Source organism: Hypomesus transpacificus, chromosome 5 (genome assembly GCF_021917145.1).
Source record: "Hypomesus transpacificus isolate Combined female chromosome 5, fHypTra1, whole genome shotgun sequence".
NCBI lineage: Eukaryota > Metazoa > Chordata > Actinopteri > Osmeriformes > Osmeridae > Hypomesus > Hypomesus transpacificus.
In genome coordinates, this window is record NC_061064.1 from 6,090,409 (window position 1) to 6,111,782 (window position 21,374).

At 50.3% G+C, this 21,374-nt stretch overlaps 1 protein-coding gene across 1 annotated transcript; it reads left to right on the forward strand.

The window, feature by feature from the left end:
• The first annotated feature begins 515 nt into the window (after nucleotides 1-515).
• On the forward strand, nucleotides 516-20,241 carry trim37 (tripartite motif containing 37). Its single transcript, XM_047020421.1, has 25 exons — nucleotides 516-1,089; nucleotides 1,662-1,731; nucleotides 2,303-2,404; nucleotides 2,733-2,773; nucleotides 3,269-3,385; nucleotides 3,805-3,892; nucleotides 4,130-4,252; nucleotides 4,516-4,639; nucleotides 4,736-4,803; nucleotides 5,952-6,076; nucleotides 6,650-6,700; nucleotides 7,150-7,231; nucleotides 7,351-7,427; nucleotides 7,521-7,700; nucleotides 8,081-8,195; nucleotides 8,462-8,671; nucleotides 10,941-11,077; nucleotides 12,782-12,864; nucleotides 14,326-14,535; nucleotides 14,766-15,071; nucleotides 15,224-15,385; nucleotides 15,616-15,805; nucleotides 16,563-16,675; nucleotides 17,524-17,670; nucleotides 17,894-20,241. Exons 2-25 carry the CDS (start codon nucleotides 1,711-1,713, stop codon nucleotides 17,950-17,952), a joined length of 2,931 nt encoding a protein of 976 aa, XP_046876377.1. The 5' UTR covers nucleotides 516-1,089; nucleotides 1,662-1,710; the 3' UTR covers nucleotides 17,953-20,241.
• The last annotated feature ends 1,133 nt before the right edge of the window (nucleotides 20,242-21,374 follow it).

Below are 21,374 nucleotides of genomic sequence, written 5' to 3' on the forward strand. Positions count from 1 at the left end.
TTGGACCTTCAGTGAATGTAAATCTCTAGTCTAAACCTCTGTATGTTTTCCGGACAGGTAGAAAATGGTTCCCTGTCAAGTGTTTTTTTTGAGAATGTGCTTGATTTGTTTGAACTTATTGTGCAACTTGTTTGGCAATTGTTTTGTAAAATAAATACATGTCTGTGTCCCTTATTGTTGTGGTTCATGCTTTGGTAATACAACAATTGGTGCACAGTTAATTTTCTGAGTGCAAATGTGATTTATTGAAATTGTCGTGCTGTGGATAGATATTGCCATACACATTTCCCTACCTCTGTTTTTATATAGTGTTTGAATGATTCTTATGTAGGATCTCTTATTTCCAAAGGCAGTGGCACTGGAATGATCCTAAAAGCAGAGAAAATAGGTGTGTCAATTTCAACAAAACCTCCTGGTTTAAATCTATAGACACAAAAATACTGCCGATTGGTTAAATACGAAGAACATCCCGCCCTCGACAGATTAACTTGTCTATTATTGGTTGAAACGATTTGGGAGCTCGCGAGAGGAGGAGATCGGTCTCCAATGGTGACATGATGTAGCCGCAGCAAATGCTTCACTGCATGTAAGAAAAACAAATGCATCCACGGATTAAACATACTAGTGCTAGCTATCTTTACTTTGATACCCATGTGTGCAAGCTTGCAGATCTACTACTGAGTGTATTTTCTTTTTGAAGCGAACGTTACATTGACGCAAACGTTACATTTGCAGTCAGTCCAATTTGGCTGTCACGGTCAACTAGCCAGCGAGCCCAGCTGCCTGAATTGACAATTAGCAAGACTCACGGTAACCAGATAGGTCAGATATCTTCAAACATTCAAGACAGCTGGCTAGCTAGCTAGCTAGCTCTCATGGTTTCCAGCTGCTCGCTTGTAGTCTTTATCAAAGGTGCTGTGACAGATGGGAGGCGAAAATCAACATACCATAAGCTAACCGTCTACAGTAACGACGAAAGACAGGCAGCATTACCAGTACCAGGCTACAGTTGTTGATCAAACTGCAATGCCAATGAAGAAAGAAGAATCAAGACAATAATTTGCTTCTGCAGTAAAAGCATCGTAGAAGGTGAGTGACGGCTTGATGATGTATTCGAAGTGAACGAATTTGCTAGATTGCTACCAACATTGTTGACCACCTTTGAGTGGTTGTGCCTTGCTAGGTAAACGTTGCTATCCACCTTGTCAAACAGAATCAATTGAAATTAGCAGTCAGCTAGCACTAGTTAGCCAGTTGCAGAAGTAGCCTACTACTTTGCATATGAGAACTTCTTGAGACATTGTTAGCTAGTTAGTAGCTAGCGAACTAGACCAGCAATACATTTATCAAATGTAAAGGAACTAGACAAATATAAGACACCTGAAATGACTTGTGTGTGTCTCCAGCTATTCAAATAGGAGTTTCTCCAGAGCAAGCTAGTATAGTCATCCACACTGCAGACTACTGTGCAAATATTTTGTGCAACGTGCCTTCGTTTTTCATCTAGGTTATCTGGCTGATTATTTTAGGATGTTGGAGGATATCAAAGGGTGAAAGTTTTGAAATGTCATGAAATGCATGCGTTCTAGCTTTCTATCCACTAGTTAGAGAAACGGTAGTTTACCAAACGTTAGTTGAGTAAATGTCTTGCTTTTTTCAAGGTCTTTTACGTCAAATCTGTATATTTTGAAGAAAACCAAACTGGCAGAAATGGACGAACAAAGTGTTGAGGTATGTGCACCTCAGCTTGTATGTTTCTAATTGTGTTTTGACCTTACAGTATGACTGAAAAGATTAACAACCATAACACACTCTGCAGAATGATTTCAAGCTTTTCTGATCTCAGGACCCATTGATGCTTACTCTTGTCACTGGCCTCATGCCAGTCGCTTTAGACTGTGGGTTTTCTGTTCTAAATATAGCCTGATCAACCAGGCAGACATTTAGATTGGTCCGTTGACCAGCTAGACTATAATGCGAATTGATTTGTGTGATTTTTGTACCCCTGCCGTGTGACCTTCGTGCTGGCATCTAGCATGACAGTTTATTTGGTCAGTCATTGGAGTCAACGTAGTCCAAAATCAATCATGTCCTTTTGGGAGGGGTTATTGAAACACCCAATAGTGCCACACATTTGAGTCGGATGTAATGGCAACAGTGGACAGTTACTACATTCCTCATGCTTGTCAAGTTCAACATTGTTAATACGCCTGCGATAACCCTAACCCCCCCCCCCCCACCACCACCACCACCCCCCACCCTAATCTGGTAATAAAGCAACTCCTTGGTTTTTCCTGCTCAGAGTATCGCAGAGGTGTTTCGCTGTTTCATCTGCATGGAGAAGCTGAGGGATGCGCGCCTCTGCCCCCACTGCTCCAAACTCTGCTGCTTCAGCTGCATACGGGTGAGCCCGCCACCAGGGGGCAATCACAGGCAATCAGGCCAGCTCATTAGCCTAAATCGGTACAGCTGGAGTAGCAAGGACACATCTACTGGAGCGTACTCACACACACACACACACAAAAGATCAGTTTCTTTTACTAGAACTGTTGAGAACCTTTTATATTCTCTGGTCAAGCAAAAACAAATGTTAAACCACATATCAGGGCATATCAAAATTAAGTGTATCCAAGTGCTGGAACATTTAAGCATGTGTGAGTAAGCATGGTCCAATTTGATGGCCAGTCCTCATCATTTTGTATTGATGAAACCTCTTTGTCGTCTGTTGACAGCGCTGGCTGACGGAGCAGAGAGCCCAGTGCCCACACTGTCGGTAAGCCCTGCCTCTGCTGGAGCACTGCCTCTGCTGGAGCACTGCCTCTGCTGGAGCACTGCCTCTGCTGGAGCACTGCCTCGGCTGGAGCACTGCCTCTACTGGAGCCTTGCTCTGTATTCCTGTCCTGAAGGCAGCACATCTCTTTGATGGCAGTGCCAAATGTACCTCTTTAAGATTCAGGGTGCAGAGCTTAACCTAAGGGATTAGGTATTGATTTTTTTTCCCAGTTCACTGAGTACAGATCTAGTGCCAGTGCATACCAATTCGTTACTTAAAGACGTTTAATGGAGTCCTTGTTGATACGGCCTTAAAAGGTATTATAACTTTAGGAGATCTGTATCTTTCCTTGGGTAATTGTTTTGTTGGAACAAATGGATGTTTCCAACTGTTTCTTTTGCACATTTTTTATAGCCCCAGGATTTCTGATATCGATGCTGTGTTGGAGAGTTGTCATTCCTTGTTAAGGCTGATAAGATGTGTGTGTGTATTCAGGGCGCCTTTGCAGCTGCGAGAGCTGGTGAACTGCCGCTGGGCGGAGGAGGTGACCCAGCAGTTGGACACCCTGCAGCTCAGCAACCTCTCCAAACACGAGGAGAACGACAAGGACAAGTAGGTCCTCCGCTTCCCCAGCTCCCCCGTCCCCCGGTGTCCTGCACCCACATTCATCATCACACTGGCACATCCACTCCCCCTCCCCCCCCCCCCCCCTCCCCCTTGTGTATCACATGCTGTATCCATACCCAACATATACCCCCCTGTACCCAAAACACCTCTGTAACACTGCCGACTTCCCGGCTATATTTAGCCGGTACCTGCAGTACAAGGTAAAGGCAACCTAGGAGTGTGTCCTTTCCCAGCTGCAGACACTCTTAGCACTTAGCTAGCACATGTAAAGCCGCCTAGCCCATATCTAATAGGTTTCTAGACTTTATAAAAGGGTTCTCTGACACCCGTTCGTCTGGTAACATAACCATGATTGCTATGGAAGGTGAGTCCGTATGTGTCGTCCATGTGCTTGACCTCCCCAGGTGTGAGAACCACCATGAGAAGCTCAGTGTGTTCTGCTGGACCTGCAAGAAGTGCATCTGCCACCAGTGTGCCCTGTGGGGAGGCATGGTAAGTCCCTCAGAGAGAGAGAGAGAGGGCGGGCGGGCGGGCTGTTCTGGGCGGGCAGACCTCACTGTGTCGACCTTGCTGGCTTTCGAAGTCTTCTGTCTGACATGCGCGGGGGGGGGGGAGGGGACCATGATAGAAACCGCACCAGGCCCAATGCGTTTTTATTTTTAAGGTTGATTGTAATATGGTTTAGTAAACCCCCCATGTTGTCGTCCACGTGCTCCTGTCCCACGTCAGCACGGCGGCCACACCTTCAAGCCCCTGGCTGAGATCTACGAGCAGCACGTGACCAAGGTGAACGAGGAAGTGGCCAAGCTGCGCCGCCGCCTCATGGAGCTCATCAGCCTGGTGCAGGAAGTGGTAAGAAGAACGCTGTCTTAAGATGCAACAGGGATTTACTCTATTTGGAGGTCGTTTGTTCAGTTAGTTGTAGTTTCACTACAAATGCATGGGGGGGGGGAATTAATACAAATTAATTTAACACCACTTCTCCACTAGATGGCATAAGAGGCCAAGGAATAACTAAGTTGTGTGTTTGTTTTGAAAGAAACTGACGGTCATGTGTGCTTCGAAACCAAACTCCAATGGTGGTCATTGTCCTTGACTCTCGTTTGGAATGTCAGGAGAGGAACGTCGAGGCGGTGAGGGGGGCGAAGGACGAGCGCGTGAGAGAGATCCGCAACGCCGTGGAGATGATGATCGCCCGCCTGGACAACCAGCTCAAGAACAAACTCATCACGCTCATGGGTGCGCCGCCGCCGCAGCTACTGAGGCACGGATCAAGATGAGCCCGTTTCAAATGAACAGTGACGACATGTTGGTGTATTTTGTTGCCCACTACAGGTCAGAAGACCTCCCTCACCCAAGAGACTGAGCTGCTGGAGTCTCTCTTGCAGGAAGTGGAGCACCAGGTATGCGTCCTTGACTCCCCAAAAAAGCTAAAAATATGTTTCCATTGTTTCTTTTTTGGGGATGACACACTTAAAGGTTCACGCATGCAACATCACTGAGAGTAACGGCGTCAATCAGTATATCGGGTGGTCATGAGACATTTGCTGCTCCTGTACGAAAACCCACAGTAGAATTGCCACCAGTTCACAAACCCGCTTATTCTTGCAGGACATATTGAATTGTCCGTTGCTTTGCGGCGGCAGTTGTTTAGGCGGAGAGTGTGAAGTGAGTTGCCTTATTTCCGTGGCAGGCTAGCCACGCCAATCACAATGCACTATGGGTAGCCTGACGGGGAGGTGGCATGCACAGGCTCTCGAGCAGCCTTTCCCAACCCTGGACCTCAGGGCCCACTGTCCTGCATGTTCTAGATGGTTCCCTGTTCCACACACCTGATTCAAATGAGTGGTCGTTATCAAGCTGCAGCAGCCTAGAAACGACCACGAATTTGAATCAGGCGTGTTGGAGCAGGGAAACATCTAGAACGTACAGGAGAGTGGGTTCAGAGGACCCGGGTTGAAGACCTGCTCTAAAGGGTGAAACATGCAATTCAGGAGGGTATAGGCAATATGGTGGAGGTTTTAAGGGGTTTGTACTTGTCCTACTTTACCACAGTACAGCTGAGGTACAAGAGGCCACTTAAAATTGGTGAGCTTGTACCTTTTCCCTCCCGAGGACTCATTTAGAAGCTTGTGTCAAAACTCAAAAGCAAACTTCCATACGACTGACGGGTGAATTGTGTCCTCAAAGAGTGAAGAAAATCTCAGGAACTCACGGAGTGTGCAGAGGTTTTATGGAGTTTAAGAGTTATGGATTGACACAAGCTTGATAAGCCATGGTTTGCTGTACTGTAATACATATTCTTAGTCTGGAAACTGTGGCAAATCCTTCAAGCAACCCAACTGTCAGTGTGCTGCTCCAATCCAGCCATCTCTCAGGACTTGTTCACTCCAGGAAACCCCTTACTCCTAAAGCCATCTCTTGTCCACTCTGGATTCCCCAAATGACAATTTTTGGAATACAGTTCGAGATTGTGTGGACTGAATTCAGTTGTATATCTAGCTGATGAGACGGCTCAAGAGTAGGTGTGTGTGTGTGTGTGGTTCTATAGTTGCGCTCCTGCAGCAAGAGCGAGCTGATCTCCAAGAGCCCAGAGATCCTGCTCATGTTTCAGCAAGTCCACCGCAAACCCATGCAGTCCTTTGTGACCACACCAGTGCCCCCAGACTTCACCAGGTACTGGACTAAACTCTACACCTATACCGCACCCAGGCACTAAACTCCAGGTCTAGACAAAACTCACCCTGTTAATTAATCCTAAATCGACATGAAACCATGAATCTATACTCTAATCCTGTACATGACCTCATATTTATATGAATCCACAGGTCTGTAACTCTAGATACTGGATGTACTAACCCCAAACCTATACTAAACTCTAGTTCTGTACTCTACCCTAAGTCTATATTCACTCCTAGGACTATACTTAACCCGTAGTATATACCTTGTACCTAACCCTAGATCTGTTAACTAGTCTGGTTCAAATGAGGTCTGATGACTGACCTGACTCTATAGTCATCATGTAAATGACAATCCTGCTTTTAATAAGTCCGAATATTTAATTTCATGTTTACATGTGACTCATACTGCAGACAGATATTTTTATTCATGTAATGGTTATTTAATGACATTGAGCTCTGTAATTATGGAAATGTCTCTCTCCACCCTTCCTCCTTCTGTCTCTCTCCTCTCTCTCTCTCCCTCCCTCCCTCTCTTTCTGTCTCTCTCTCTCTCTCTCTCTGTCTGCAGTGAGCTGGTTCCTGCCTATGATTCGAGCACTTTTGTTCTGGCAAACTTCAGGTAAAGAATTTGTCATCGCTGTGACAATGCTGCTTGTCGAAGCGGCAGTATTCTCACCCAATAGAAAACCCAGAGACGTACTTACTCGCTCTGAGAACGACTTGTCCTGTCTCGACACCAAGCATCCTATATTTTCATTCCCTGGATAGCAATACAGAGTACACAGTTGTGTTTGGTTGCTCTTGATTTGGGGTTGCCAGGTCCAGGACCCTGATTAAGTGCTCACGCACTAGCTGCTAATTAGCGTGTGACTGATCATATATTAGCATCACTAGTAGAGCTGGGAGGTGATGCTTTCGTCAAGTCTGCCTGGGACACAGTGGTCCATCGTAATGAGCGGTTTCCCATGCATTCGGCCGTTTCACCGAGAATAAGTTAGGCGCTTAATTGTGAAATGAGTAAGCAAGGTGTGTTGCGTCTTCTTTTGTGTGTGTGTGTGTGGACCCCAGCACCCTAAGACAGCGGGCGGACCCCGTGTACAGTCCTCCTCTGCAGATTTCAGGACTCTGTTGGAGGCTCAAGGTTTACCCGGTCAGTACTACATCCGCTCTGGAACGCCGAGGGCTGCAATGCTCGACGTTACTCTGCTTTAAGATGTGTGAAAGATGTTTTGTTTCCTTATTGATTCGATTGGTTCTATTCCCATCCAGGACGGCAATGGTGTCGTACGTGGCAACTACTTATCCGTTTTCCTGGAGCTGTCTGCTGGACTTCCGGAAACATCCAAGTCAGTCTCTGCCGTCTTTTTCAAAAAGTCACCCTCCTCCCCTCCGCCCACAGTATGAGCCAGACTGACCGAGATGTTGCGCGTCCTCTCCAGATACGAGTACCGGGTGGAGATGGTCCACCAGGCGTCTAGCGACCCCACCAAGAACATCATCCGGGAGTTTGCCTCGGACTTTGAGGTGGGCGAGTGCTGGGGCTACAACCGCTTCTTCCGCCTGGACCTGCTGGCCAGCGAGGGCTACCTCAACATGCAGACGGACACCCTGGTCCTCAGGTGGGCTCGCCGAGCGTCGGCTCCACCCCCCGCACCACACCGCGGAGGGGGCTTTCCACCACGTCCTGTCTCGTTTGGGCGTGACCTTCCCAAGTCCCGTTCGATTTGAAGGCATCCGTCCGCGAATAGGAAAACCCCACTTTCCTTCGTGTCTCGTCAGCTATGTGTGAGAGAATTGAACCGTTGCCGTCTTGAAATGTGCTCGAGTCGTTGCGTCGGCGTGTACTTCCAGTCCAGATCCCCTTCGTTTAGCCGTTTGTGTGTCTACCGTGTGATGTCTGGGCTACACCCAGGTGACCCAGAAACAAGGGGGGGAGGAGGGTACTGTCATCATGTGTGCTTGTAGAAGGTGACCCAGACCTCGTGTTGTCCCTGTGCAGGTACCAGGTGCGCTCCCCCACCTTCTTCCAGAAGTGCAGGGACCAGTACTGGTACATCAGCCAGCTGGAGTCAGCCCAGACCAGCTCCATCCAGCAGATCAACAACCTCAAAGAGGTAAGGGGGGCTCATCTTAGGACGGGGGACAGAAACCAAACCGCTGTCTGCGACCAGTTTGCGTGAATTTTGCTTGCTTCTGAGATTGTCGAGTGCATTGGGAGTCCATTTCTCTCCTATTTTAGTCGTCGCCGCTGTCATGGTTCAAAAGTAGCTACATTGAGCACTCTGGGTCGCTGTTTCGAGTTCGACAGACCTGATTTTTGGGGACGTTCGCGGGGGCCTTTCACGGCTCACGCTCAGGGTGTTCTGTTGCCCTCCCCCAGAGGCTGGCCATCGAGCTGTTTCGCAGGCAGAAGTCTCGCGGCTCCTCCCCTCCCGACTCTCACCCGGGCCCCTCGGCCTCGGAGAGAGGCCAGCGCTCCGGGAAGAGCAGCCGGGCCGAGGACGGCAGCCCCACCTCCACCGTGGAGGCCAAGGAGGAAGAGGAGGAGGAGGAGGAGGAGGAAGAGCGGACCCAGCACGATGACTCGAATGTAAGCTATCTGTTCTTGGGGTGTGTCCTTCTAGCAAGTGTCCACAATGAGGTGGGTCTTTGCCTGTGAGAGAACAATTGGCTGTCTTTTAATGGGATTTGCCGGTAAATTTGGTTAGAAGCCTCCATCGCGGTGTCAAGACTGTGAAATGTGTTCTCATTGTTTTTCATATCGGTGTCGGACTGGAATTGATGTCTTGGCAAAAAGAACCCATCAAGAGTTTACGCCCCGAGACCAAATTAGATTTTGGGAACACTGAAAAATCATTCCAAGTTTGCTTCCACTTGAAACCGTCGCCATTGCTCAACTGCTGACCTCAGCACGCCGTATCGGAAAGGTGTGTCATGTAGACGGGGGGCCCACGGGAGAATTGGGAGAAACTTCCTTCGTCAGCATTTAAGTTTGGAACTAGATTTTGCTGTCTTGTGACGGGCGATGACTGCGTCGGGGGGGGGGGGGGGGGGGGGGGGGGGGGGGGGGGGGGGGGGGGGCGGAAGGGGATGATGCTCCACAGGGGACGCAATCTTTTTTTCATCGACGTTGCATTTCTCATTCCAGTGATGGTTCGTTTATTGAGCGTTGCGCCAGTGTCCTAGCATGTCCTTTTCCCGCTGAGGTCAGCTGAGGTCCATCTCTGACCACGGAGCGGTTTGAATGTGAACGTTGTGGTCAGGGCCTGTGTGGATGCTGGGTTGTGTCGTGGAAGTTTTTGAGAGAATCAATCGTTTTAAGCTGAAGTCGGGTGAAGTACAGAGTTAATGTTTATTTGACGTAGATATGAACATGATAACGTTACCAACATAACATCATCAGCACACAAACATAAGACAATAACACAAAGACAATTCCATACAGCTCCATCTAGCATTCTAGAATGGAACCGGGAGAATCCAGCCCACCAGCACTACTCAGCTGATGGCCCTGAACCCCCCAGAACATTCTTCAACAGACCATTTTAGAGATTAAAAAGTCATTGGTCCATCCTACAGACATGAAGCTATACCAAATCTCTTCTGTCATTGGTTAAATCCTTAGAACAATACAGTTGGATCCACATTGTCTTCAGACCAACTCTCTCTTCCACCCAGGTGACAACAACTCTCCCAGGTCACCCAGACTTCCCGTCTCTTAGACTTCACGTCTCCTAGTTAGGTGTTATAAAACTACCAGTGGCATCTCAACCAAATGAGTTGAATCAACATACATTGTATCAAGCTTCTTAACCAACTGTAAACTTCTTTTAAAGCACATTCATTGTACATAGGCCCCAAATTTCTTTCACAGTTGCTAATGTGGGGTGTGGATGCTGGGTCACTAACATGGGGTGTGGATGCTGGGTCAGTAACGTGGATGCTGGGTCAGTAACGTGGGGTGTGGATGCTGGGTCAGTAACGTGGGGTGTGGATGCTGGGTCAGTAACGTGGATGCTGGGTCAGTAACGTGGGGTGTGGATGCTGGGTCAGTAACGTGGGGTGTGGATGCTGGGTCAGTAACGTGGGGTGTGGATGCTGGGTCAGTAACGTGGGGTGCTTGGGTGTGGATGCTGGGTCACTAACGTGGGGTGCTTGGGTGTGGATGCTGGGTCACTAACGTGGGGTGCTTGGATGTGGATGCTGGGTCACTAACGTGGGGTGCTGGGGTGTGGATGCTGGGTCACTAACGTGGGGTGCTTGGGTGTGGATGCTGGGTCACTAACGTGGGGTGCTGGGGTGTGGATGCTGGGTCAGTAACGTGGGGTGCTGGGGTGTGGATGCTGGGTCACTAACGTGGGGTGCTGGGGTGTGGATGCTGGGTCACTAACGTGGGGTGCTGGGGTGTGGATGCTGGGTCAGTAACGTGGGGTGCTGGGGTGTGGATGCTGGGTCACTAACGTGGGGTGTGGATGCTGGGTCAGTAACGTGGGGTGCTGGGGTGTGGATGCTGGGTCACTAACGTGGGGTGCTGGGGTGTGTATGCTGGGTCACTAACGTGGGGTGCTGGGGTGTGGATGCTGGGTCACTAACGTGGGGTGCTGGGGTGTGGATGCTGGGTCAGTAACGTGGGGTGCTGGGGTGTGGATGCTGGGTCACTAACGTGGGGTGCTGGGGTGTGGATGCTGGGTCACTAACGTGGGGTGCTGGGGTGTGGATGCTGGGTCACTAACGTGGGGTGCTGGGGTGTGGATGCTGGGTCACTAACGTGGGGTGCTGGGGTGTGGATGCTGGGTCACTAACGTGGGGTGCTGGGGTGTGGATGCTGGGTCACTAACGTGGGGTGCTGGGGTGTTCAGGACCTGTCTGACGGGGACCTGGAGGTGGACTGCCTGACCGGAGACGAGGAGGTGAACCCTCTGGATGGCAGCAGCACCTCAGGCAGCTCCACGGCAACCAGCAACACGGAGGAGAACGACATCGACGAGGAGACCATGTGAGTGAAACGCACTGACTTAAAAAAAGAAAAGGAAAAAAAGAATCCTTCTAGAACAGGAAAGAACAGGATTCAGTACTTCTGCCTGCCAGTGGAAGAAGTTATGCCTCATGCACTTTTACATTATGGATAAGGAGTCTCTGGGAGACTGTCTGGTCCTTTCTGACGGAGGAAAGCCGCCGTCGTTCCTTTCATCTACACTAATCATTCGAAAGCACCTCGTTTACCCATTGTCAAGATGGTTGACAAGGAAAGGTCTGGAGAAATGGATTGGCTTTGATGTGAGTCGTGTAGCCGGTGGAGCATCGCGGTCGGAGACTCGCAGCCTCCCCGTGTTTGGTGATGTTGTCGGCACTCTCTCTCTCTCTCTTTCTCCCTCTGTGTCTCTCTCTCTCTCTCTCTCTCCACCCCCTCACAGTCGGCTCACACCAGATGAGGCGGCCATGAGTCATCATGAATCCCGGCTGCCTGTCTCTGCCTTGCCTGTCTTTCTACCCTGCCTGTCTGTCTACCCTCCCTCTCTGCCTGCCTGTTATACCAAACACGAGGCCTCTTTTTTTTCTGCTCTCCTGGCCCTCATGCGTACTAGCCAGCAAGAACACACACACACACAAACATCCTTTCACATTAGGCAAATACAGTCTAGAGGGTATATATATACGCACAGGCACATAGACGGGACATAAATAATGAAATAGTCCTTTTTAAAATCGTTTTAGTTTTTTATAATCCATGCCTCTGTGATGCTCTAAATCATGTTGGTTCACAACATATGCTTTTAGCAAGTAATCTGTCCAGGCCCCGTGGGGTAAGACCACAGTCACATGCCACCCCTCCCCCCCTCCTCACTCATCCACCCACAAGGAACATCCCCCATCCGTCTCTCCTCAACGAAATGCCGGCAGGGTTTTTCTCTTCTTCTTTTCTCTCTCTTCCCTCGTTTCCTTCCCTCGCCTTTTGACAGATGCTCCCAGATGCGTTGATCGGCCGCTTGTCGCTCTATAAATACTGGGCCGCGCTCAGACGGGAGAAGCAGCACAGCTGGAGGTCTGAGTCATCCGCCTTCCGAGGCTGAGACGATGGCTCCACCGCTGCCCCGCCGCCGCCCCGCCCCCTCCTCGTGTCATCCTCGGTCTCCCTCCGGGGGAGCCGAGGAATGTACAACACACACACACACACACGCTTGGGCTGTGCCCACACACATACTGGTACAGACTAACTGACACACTCGCATGTATAAACATTTGGTCTTTCCCAGTCTACATTTTGGAAAAAGGGCGCGTGTGCGTTGTGAGGGGAAAACGGGCTAAAGGCTCTTTTAGGATGGGTGTGTGTGCTTGGGCCCACTGCCTTATTGCAGTGTCCATGTCATCACAAGAGTGGTGGATGAAGGAGACATGCTGTGTAATCGCCGGGAAGTTATCGGTCAGATGACGCAGCTGTGTGATCTAGGGGCCATGTTTCTATCCGTGCGTGTTTGGGAGGGGTGCTTGGCGATGTCGAGACGCGCGATGCAGAGTTTTCTGTCTGAATCCTATTTTGAATGGCAGTGGAAGCACGAATGGCCCTCAGAAGTGGCCTTCGCTCTGGTAATGGCTGTTGTCAACCTGTCCTGTGAGGATGCTGCGTGACTGTCTTCCTGTTGCTCAAACGCCCTCTGTGTCCGTGACTGGGAGCACTCAGTACTGTGTTCTGTCCTGTCAGGTCTGGGGAGAACGACGTGGAGTTCAGTGGGAACCTGGAGATGGAGGAAGGAGAGCTGCTGGACGACGTGGCCGGAGCAACAGGTCACCCTCTCTCACCCTCTCTCTCTCTGGCTATCTTTATTTCTCTCCCTCCTTCTCTCTCACCCTCCCTCCTTCTCTCTCACCCTCTCCTTCTCTCTCACCCTTTCTCCTTCTCTCTCACCCTCTCTTTCTCTCTCACCCTCTCTCTTTCTCTCTCACCCATCTCTCCTTCTCTCTCACCCTCTCTGCTTCTCTCTCACCCTCTCTGCTTCTCTCTCTCACTCACTCTCACACACACACACACCTCTCTTGGACGCTTTCCTTCTTGCTGCCTTTTTCGTTCCTTCGCTCTTCCCTCTCCCCCTCATTTATGACATCTTCGTGTGTGTGTGTGTAGTCAGGCTTCAAAAAAAAAGGATGAGTCATCGGTGCTACAAGGTTGTCATGGGCGCTGATGTGGAATGTCAAAGCAGTTTGTGAGTCTACTGCATTTGAGGTTCGAAAGGTGCTAGGATTGGAGGGTTTAAACCTTGCCAAAGGAGAGGGCAGAGCTTCCTGCATAACACGGCTGTCCCCTGGCATGCATGAAGGGAACACGCCTCATTACGACCCCCTGCTGTGCTGGAATCAAGCAGCATATTATTATCCACCTTTTGTTGAAAATCGCAATTTCACATAATTAAAATTGTCAGCGACAATGCAAAAACACAAGCAAATCATAGAGGTGTCAAGTTAATGTTAAATTCACTCGATGTTTCTCAGTAGCAGGGTATTTTAGGACCGTTTCTGAACTTTGCCAGCACTTGGCGGTATGTGCGTAGTCGGCCCGCCCACGTTGTGATGTCACGCGATGCATTCCTGCACAGCGGCGCGGGTACGTCACATTCGAAACGAGCGAACAATGGCGTCAGACGGTTTGATATTAAAAGCGGCGAATCCATTCTTCCAAGTCGGAGGCCTGATAGTGGTGAGATAGGGAGGGAGGTTATTCATATTCAAATGTATTCATTAAACATTTGCTGCAAAGTGGATTATCATGGCAGCCATTACGCCGTCTATCTCAAACAGACTCCCCCCCCCCCCCCCCCCCCCCCCCTAATCTGGCCTCTATTCAGCCCGTCATTGTATGCTGACTTGAATGATTTTGCGGCCCGCTCTGTATGCACACGCTTGGCTAATACCTTCCCCTGAAGTGACGAGAGACTTAATCTCGGTGAGCGGTCAGTCTCCATCCCGCTCGTCTACAGATGGAACTAAATATATCTAGACTTAACGCAGTTTAACTGGACCATTAGAGGGTGAACTCCACCTGAAACACACGTCGAACCTCAGAATTTGACTTTTTACAACTTTATTGATTAACCTGGTAAATTGGTATGAAGACATACACTTGGGCGTCAGCCACTCTTTCCATTCATTCCAAAACAAACTTGATGACCGAGATGCCTTGGAACTCAATATGTACGATTTTGCACCAGTTTGTGACTCTGAACACCCCCCTCCCTCCCTCCTTCCCCCCAGGAGGCTCCAACCCCAGCGGGCGCTCCCAGAGGCGTGGTGGTGGTGGTGGTGGAGGAGGAGGGCTGCCCTCGTCCCAGGGGGGCGGCAGCAGCCTGCTGGAAATCGACCCGGTCATCCTCATCCAGCTGCTGGACCTGAAGGAGCGCAGCAGCGTGGAGTCCCTGTGGGGGCTGCAGCCCCGGCCCCCCGCCTCCCTGCTGCACAGCCAAGGTACCCAGACCCTCCCAGCCCCCAGCCCACCCTGCCTCCCACAACCCCCAGACACGAGGGGATTGAAGTAGGCCTTTCGTTTCCCACTCTGATCTGCTCCTCAGTCGGAGAGATGGAAGAGAAACCATGACCCTCTGTTTTATCCTCTATCCACCTCTCTCGCTCTCTCCTCGCCCTCTCTCCTCGCCCTCTCTCCTCGCCTCCTCTCGCGCGCCCTCTCTCTCTCTCAGTCCAAGCCCACTCCAGGAAGGAGAGGGAGCGCCGGCCTCAGGCTGTGCGGAGGTCCACCCCCGACTCCGGGGTTCTGATCCGCCTCAAGGCCCAGATGGCGGAGGTCCGCAGCAAGATGTCGGACGTCAAGTGTCAGCTGGAGGCGCGCGGCGCCGGGGAGGCCCGAGCCGGGCCCTTGGGGGCGGCGGGGGTGGAGCAGGGCCCCTCCCACCACATGGACTCAGAGCTGGGAAGCTGCCGGAAGCCCACTGAGCTGGACCTTCTGGGGAAAGTCGCTGCTGGGGCTTCGAGGCCCTGTCGCTCTGGTGAGGAGCTAGCTAGGCACACACACACACACACTCTAACATGAATCACGCACTACTCCACAGACTTGCTTGAGAGATGCCCGGTCCCATCGACATTCGCCGTCGCTAGTCGATGCTCATGCTAACATTGCACGTGTGTGTGTTTGCGTCAGGAGGGAAGAAGTCGCCCAAGCTGGAGGGGGCCGTGTCGAGCGGCACCCTGGTTCTGAGGAGGAACTTGGAGGGGGGGGAGAAGGAGCTGAGGGGAAGCGCGGCTGGAGATTCAGCCAGCGAACACAGCCTCTGTCCACGGGACCCCTCTGTTGGAGCTGAAGGTCAGTAGACCACTACTAGATCCGGGGGGGGACTACTGGTCGGTCAGTATCAGGGGATGGAACTTTCTCCGACATTTGCATCAGGCCAACTTAACTTGACGTCCAAAACAATAGGTCACAACCTACTTCAAAATTCAGTTTTCTTCAATTTACTTCGTGATTTGTCATTTAAAAATGAATGTCAGGCGACCTTAAGATGTACTAGCGTTGTGTGTGTGTGTGTGTCCCAGGAGCCCTGAAGCCCTGCAGCGTGCACAGCTCCCCCCCCTCCCTCTGCAGCTCCTCAGACAAGCCCGGCAGCCCCAAGCAGGAGGAGCCTCACCCGTACGGGGCCGTGGGGCCCCACCTCTACAGCCTGGGGGGCCTCAACGGCCTCTCCACCTCGGCCTCCAAGACCCGCCGGCCCCAGCGACCCTTGGGGTAAACACCCAGCATTACTCTGCAAACGTGGGGGGGGGGGCGGGCTTCAATGTGCAGCGGCACATTTTGTTGGGGTTACAATCTACGTGTTTACTATGCAAAACTCCTACATTGGTTGTAGTCCAACAACCTGAAACGAAGGAGGAAATGTTTGGACGCTAACTCGTTCGCCGTCTGGTTTCTAAGGATCAAGATGGCTGCTTTCCAGCGATCGACGTTATTGACTTGAATGGATCCAAATTTGCCTGATCAAGAGAACCGTTGATATACGCCCAAGTCACTTGCCAAAGCCTCTGCAAATTAGCAGGCTAATGTCTTCTGTTGGGCGTCCTAATTGTTTTGAGTTCTGCGATATACTTCAGATTGCCAAGCAACCTTGGCTGGGCCATGAAAGATAAGATGAGTCGAAACAGAGTTGAGACGGCCTCTGTTGTGAAGCTCAGTTGCATTAGTGTGGTACCAATGCCCAGTTTTTCATTCGGTGCGCCCCTGTGGAGTAGCAAAGAGATCTGAAAGGAAGCACAGCAGTGGGTGTCTATATAGATATATCTATATAGATGTGTGTGTGTATATGTACCCGCTCAGGAGACGGTCCGTGTGAGCTCGGCCTTCCTTTAGTGAGGTCATCTGGGGTCATGTGACCATTTTGAAAGGGGTTGGTGTGAAAGACAGTTGACGGTGAGGGAACTGTGAACTCTTCCATTGACACTCTTTCCCCCCCCCTTCCCCTCTCTCTCTTCCTCGTCCGTGTCCCCAGGGCGGGCGTGCTGACGGACAGCTCCCTGGACTGTGACCTGGAGGACGCGGGCGAGATCCTCCACCAGTCCCTGCTGTCCCTGACCGAGGGGCCCTCTTCACGCGCCGACGAAGGTGAGACCTCACCTCTTCACCTCCTCCTCCTCCCTCCCTCTGCTCCTGCGGTGCCAGAGCGCGGAGGGGTTGGCACCAAGCATGGCCAAATCCCTCTTCTCTTCCATCCCCTAATTGCACATACCTGTAGTGTGCCATCAGTTGATTGAGTTGGCTATAAACGGCGCTCTTTGCCTCGGGGCAATGATGATGCCGCGCGCTTATCAGGCTTCATTACTCGTATTGCTTTTCCTAAACCGAGCGCCGCCCACTTCACACGAGAGAAGGGGTGGGTTACGCGGGCACATCGTTCACCGCCTCCAACTCTCTGAGAGGCGCTGTGGGGGGGGGGGGTCCTGCTCTGCACCTGTCTCACCTTCTCTGCTTCTCTGCCTGCCTCGCAGCCCCCTCGCTGGGATGTTTCCCGCCATTGAATTGCCTCGTTTTAGTTTGCGACTGTTGGCCTCAAGTATTTTTCTAGTACCGTCATTTTCGGACCGTAAGGCGCACCGTTATATAAGCCGCAGCAACTAAATTGAATGATGTGTGTACATATATAAGCCCCACTGGGCTGTAAGGCGCAGGTGTTTTAATGTTTAATCACCATATGTAAGGGTTCGTGCACAGAGGGGATTGAGGGGAAAGAGATGGCTGCTTGAGGAAGCTCCCATTTATTAACCGTTAGCCGTTAGCTTGTAAACATTTTAGATTAGCCGCACCGTTATATAAGCCGCAGGGTCGAAAAATGGAAAAGGCGCGGCTTATAGTCCATAAATGACGGTACTGTTTGTTTTTCTCGACCTCCTGATGCCTCTTGTTCCTTTCACGTCCCTGTCCCCCCACCCCCCCCCCCCCCCCCTCCCCCCCAGGTCATGTGGGCCAGAAGCCAGCCCTCCACCTGCTGCCGGGCATGAGCAGCGACAGCGAGATCGACTGCGACACGGAGAACGAGGACGAGGCGGTGGCCCTGGAGGCCGGGGACTGTCGCTACGACGCCAGCACCATGCCCTGCCCAGGTGATGCTCCGCACACGTCCCTATGGCACATGCGTCCACACTGATTTTCCCCCTTTTTGGTGTCGAAAGTCACAAAAAAAACAAAAAGTGATGCCGATAAGCGTTTGATGCAGTGTTCCTGTTCCGCCAGAGCTTTGGGATTTGGAATGGAAGCAAAAAATGATTTGATGTTGATTGTTTTGAAGAGCCTCTTTTACTGAAGTAGCCTCTCTCCTTCTCCCAGGGGACCAGTTAATCTGCGAAGACCTCAACTTCCTGTCGGGAGAGAACACCGAGAGGTGATTCGTCCCCTCCAACATGGCAACCCCCTCCACAGCCTTGTCTTGACCAATCACAGCAATATGGTGTCACCAATGCGCAGTGTACATAGCTAATACTACGATACACAAGTGCACCTGTGTAGATTTGCATGTATTCACACTAGGAACGGGCTAGCGTCGTATCCCATAATGCCACACAACGATACAACTAATCGAGTGAGCACCAAGCGGACTGCAAAAATTCAAATATATTCGTACGCTTGAAGGAGTCTCAAATCCCATACTCTGTGTGTATGTAAGTGTGACATTTAAAGTTTGTTGTAGGAGCAGCGACGGCAGACATTTGCCTGATCTCCTTCTCTATAATTAAAGCTATCCTTACTCCCGAGGCAAGCACACACATGGCATGCAACGAACATCACCCCCGTCAGCAACTCCGTTCTCGGACTGGGCCTCGGGGCAGCTCGAGTGAGGCTTAGTGGGAACTACCCTTGGAAAGGCCTCCACCTCCTAAGCAGTCTGCATGAACTCCCTTGCCTTCTTGATTCAATAAGGTGCTATTGATGTCTGTTTGGGGGGGGGCAGAGACTTGTGCCAGGGGCTGTAATGCCTGCTCCCTCCTGGTAAAGTGTGTGGGCACACCTCTCAGCCCTCTGAAGAGCCCTGAAAGCTTCTATTCTGGTCCGCCGCGTTCTTGTTCGCTTTGTTCGAAGCCAGACTGTTTGGTCAGAACGGGTAAAGCGAGCGAGTGAGATATCGGAGGGAAAATGGCATAAAGGGTCCATTGGGGCTGCGGTTGCCCAGCCCCCCCCCCCACCCCTCTCTCTCACACACACACACACACACCCGAACCCCTTAACGTACAATTTGCAAGGCTTGGTGCTATTGCTGTTCTCTCTGGCTGACTCCAGTGATCTACCTGCAGTTGATAGCGGTGGTTGCAGTTTCGCAGTCCAAGATTATAACACCAGCATGATCTTCAGGCTGTTGAAGGATTCATATCATGTTATTTTAACTGTCCAGATGCAGAAGTTTGGCTTATCTAAACTTGCTTAAATCACCACACTTTGTGTACTAGCTTGTCTTGTATTCCATTGCAGCACATGGTCATTATAAGGATATATTTCTGTTTTTTTTTGTGCATTTCGTTGCAGTGTGTGCGAGGTAGTTTATTGGTCGTGTAGGCCAAGACTGGAGTTTTTCTTTGAGATTTGTTAACCTCTTTAAGGACATTGGGAAACATGTATACTCAGTATGGACAAACTAAACACTGACTTAAATACCAATGTGTTCATGGTCCAGTAGGTAAGAGTTTTAGAATTTAAGAACTGATCTATTTAGAACCTTCGGCTCCATTCCATTTCGATTCTGTTGAACAGCATTTGTCTTTCAGCGTCTGAAATTCTCTGAATGACAATGAGATTATCCATCTGGGCCATTAGTCCCCTTCATCAATGGGTCCCATCTGATAGTGAGGATCGCACCAACAGAGGGGGCTATTCCCACCTAGGAATGTCACATGGCGCGCTATGATAATGTACCACTTGATTCCATTTCTATATGTTTCTACCTTTTTCTATGTGACATCCAGCCCCCACTGAGCCTCTAGGCTCCAGCAGAGGGATGAGTGATACGATCCCCCCCCCCCCCCCCCCCCATGTGCAGCCCATCCTCTGGTGGGTCTGTGAACCACTAAGATCGTTGGCCCCCCATATCCTGACCGTTGCTTGACACGCGTGACGCAACGGCGTCGGTAAACGCTCCAGACTTTCCCTCATGTCAATGAGCCACATGCGCTGAGGTCAAAGGTCATGAGAAAAACAAGTCTGGAGGAAGAATGATAGTTTACACTGTAAATGTGTCGATACACGGTATGGGAAATACGTATTTGCCAATGGGTCAATAGCTTCACATGGACGTGTCTGAGTAGAGCGTTCGGTGGTTCTGAAACGCTGCATGCCTCCGATGGTGTGACGGGATGTGGTCGCCACAGTGACCCCTGCTCTGTCCTTGAAAGGATGTCTGTGTATATATGACTTGTACTCATGTGTCTTAGTGTATGCATATTTCTGTGTTCAGAATGTCTGTTGACTATGCACATTTTCTGTTACTGCTGTGTGTGTGTAGATGCGGGAAAGCACTGGAAGAGCAACCTAGAAGTCTGTAAATGTTGGTTGTAGTTTTAATAGATTACGATTTTGTTTTGGATTGGGCAAATGAGATGCAGAGTGACTTTTAATTGGTATGTATATTTAGTAACAGCGAATGTGGCACACATAAATAAACTATTTTATGGTTTCTTGGAACTGAACATGTCTATTTCATAAATCAATTTCAATGTACTGTACAATTGTTTTTTTTTTCCCCCATCATGCCTTATTCTCAAAGATCACTAATCAAAGACTGGGTAGCAACCTTGATTGGTTGTGTGGGGCCAGTGAGGGGGGCGGGGGCTTCTCTGTGCCAGGTTGGCACGCCACGGCGGCCAGCTCAGCAGAGATTATGTGGGTGAGTAAACGTTGGCTGGGCCAGCGTCCTGGCTGCATCCGCTTCCGAGGGCAACCATGCCAGGAAGGACGGCTTGGTCTGGGGCAGGCGGGAGTGGGGAGGGCAGGTTGCACATTCGTCTGCAGCCCACCAAGCCCCATAGGAATTGGCCTGACTTCATCCGCCATGACTTGGAGATCCACTGTTTAGCAGCTAGCCCCGCTTTCCATGATTGTGGGGGGGAGAGATATTTACGGTATAGTTTGGAGAAGCTTTAAGGTTGATTCATTTAATGAGTCAGGCGATTAAGAGGCATCAGTGTGCATCTCTGCCCCACTTTTCTTAGTTTAACAGCTGCTACCAGGTACCATTTTCTCTTTAATGAACTCGTCTGTTGTAATTCATTCAGGGAACAACTCTTCCCCCAACATGCCATTTCGGATCATTAGACGAGTCTACTGTACCTTTTTATTTTACATTTTAATTCACGTTTATTCCAGTACACAACGAGTACACCTGTTACTGCAATGGGAGTACTGTACTATGGTACAGTATGGTACACACTTAACTTTCCTAGTTATTCCCCCCCAGTTTTATATAGAATGTCCCATTTAACAGTCTACTATCTTTGCAAAGTTTAGATTTTACAGATGGTAATGGTTTGACTTTCGAGGTTGTTTAAGTTTAGGATTAATAGATCCTGATCCACTGTTGGTATGATAAGAGGTGTTGCCCTGACCATCACAGGGGAGACAATCCCGTCAAACTAGCACGTCAACCAGTCAGACCAGCCTCCCAGCCCAGGGTCACCATCCAGAGCAGCACCACGCCAGCCACACAAACCAGGTCCGTACAGAACTACAACCACCTGACGGTACAGAACTACAACCACCTGACTGCTGGGTACTTCCATTTACCTGGTCTCTTTAAAAATGAGGAGGCGGCAGTGTCAATATC

Coding starts and splice junctions, on each gene's coding strand:
- trim37 (XM_047020421.1), top strand. CDS start 1,711: ATGGACGAACAAAGTGTTGAG. Junction 1,732..2,302: donor TGGACGAACAAAGTGTTGAG/GTATGTGCACCT, acceptor TTTCCTGCTCAG/AGTATCGCAGAGGTGTTTCG. Junction 4,804..5,951: donor TGCAGGAAGTGGAGCACCAG/GTATGCGTCCTT, acceptor GTGGTTCTATAG/TTGCGCTCCTGCAGCAAGAG.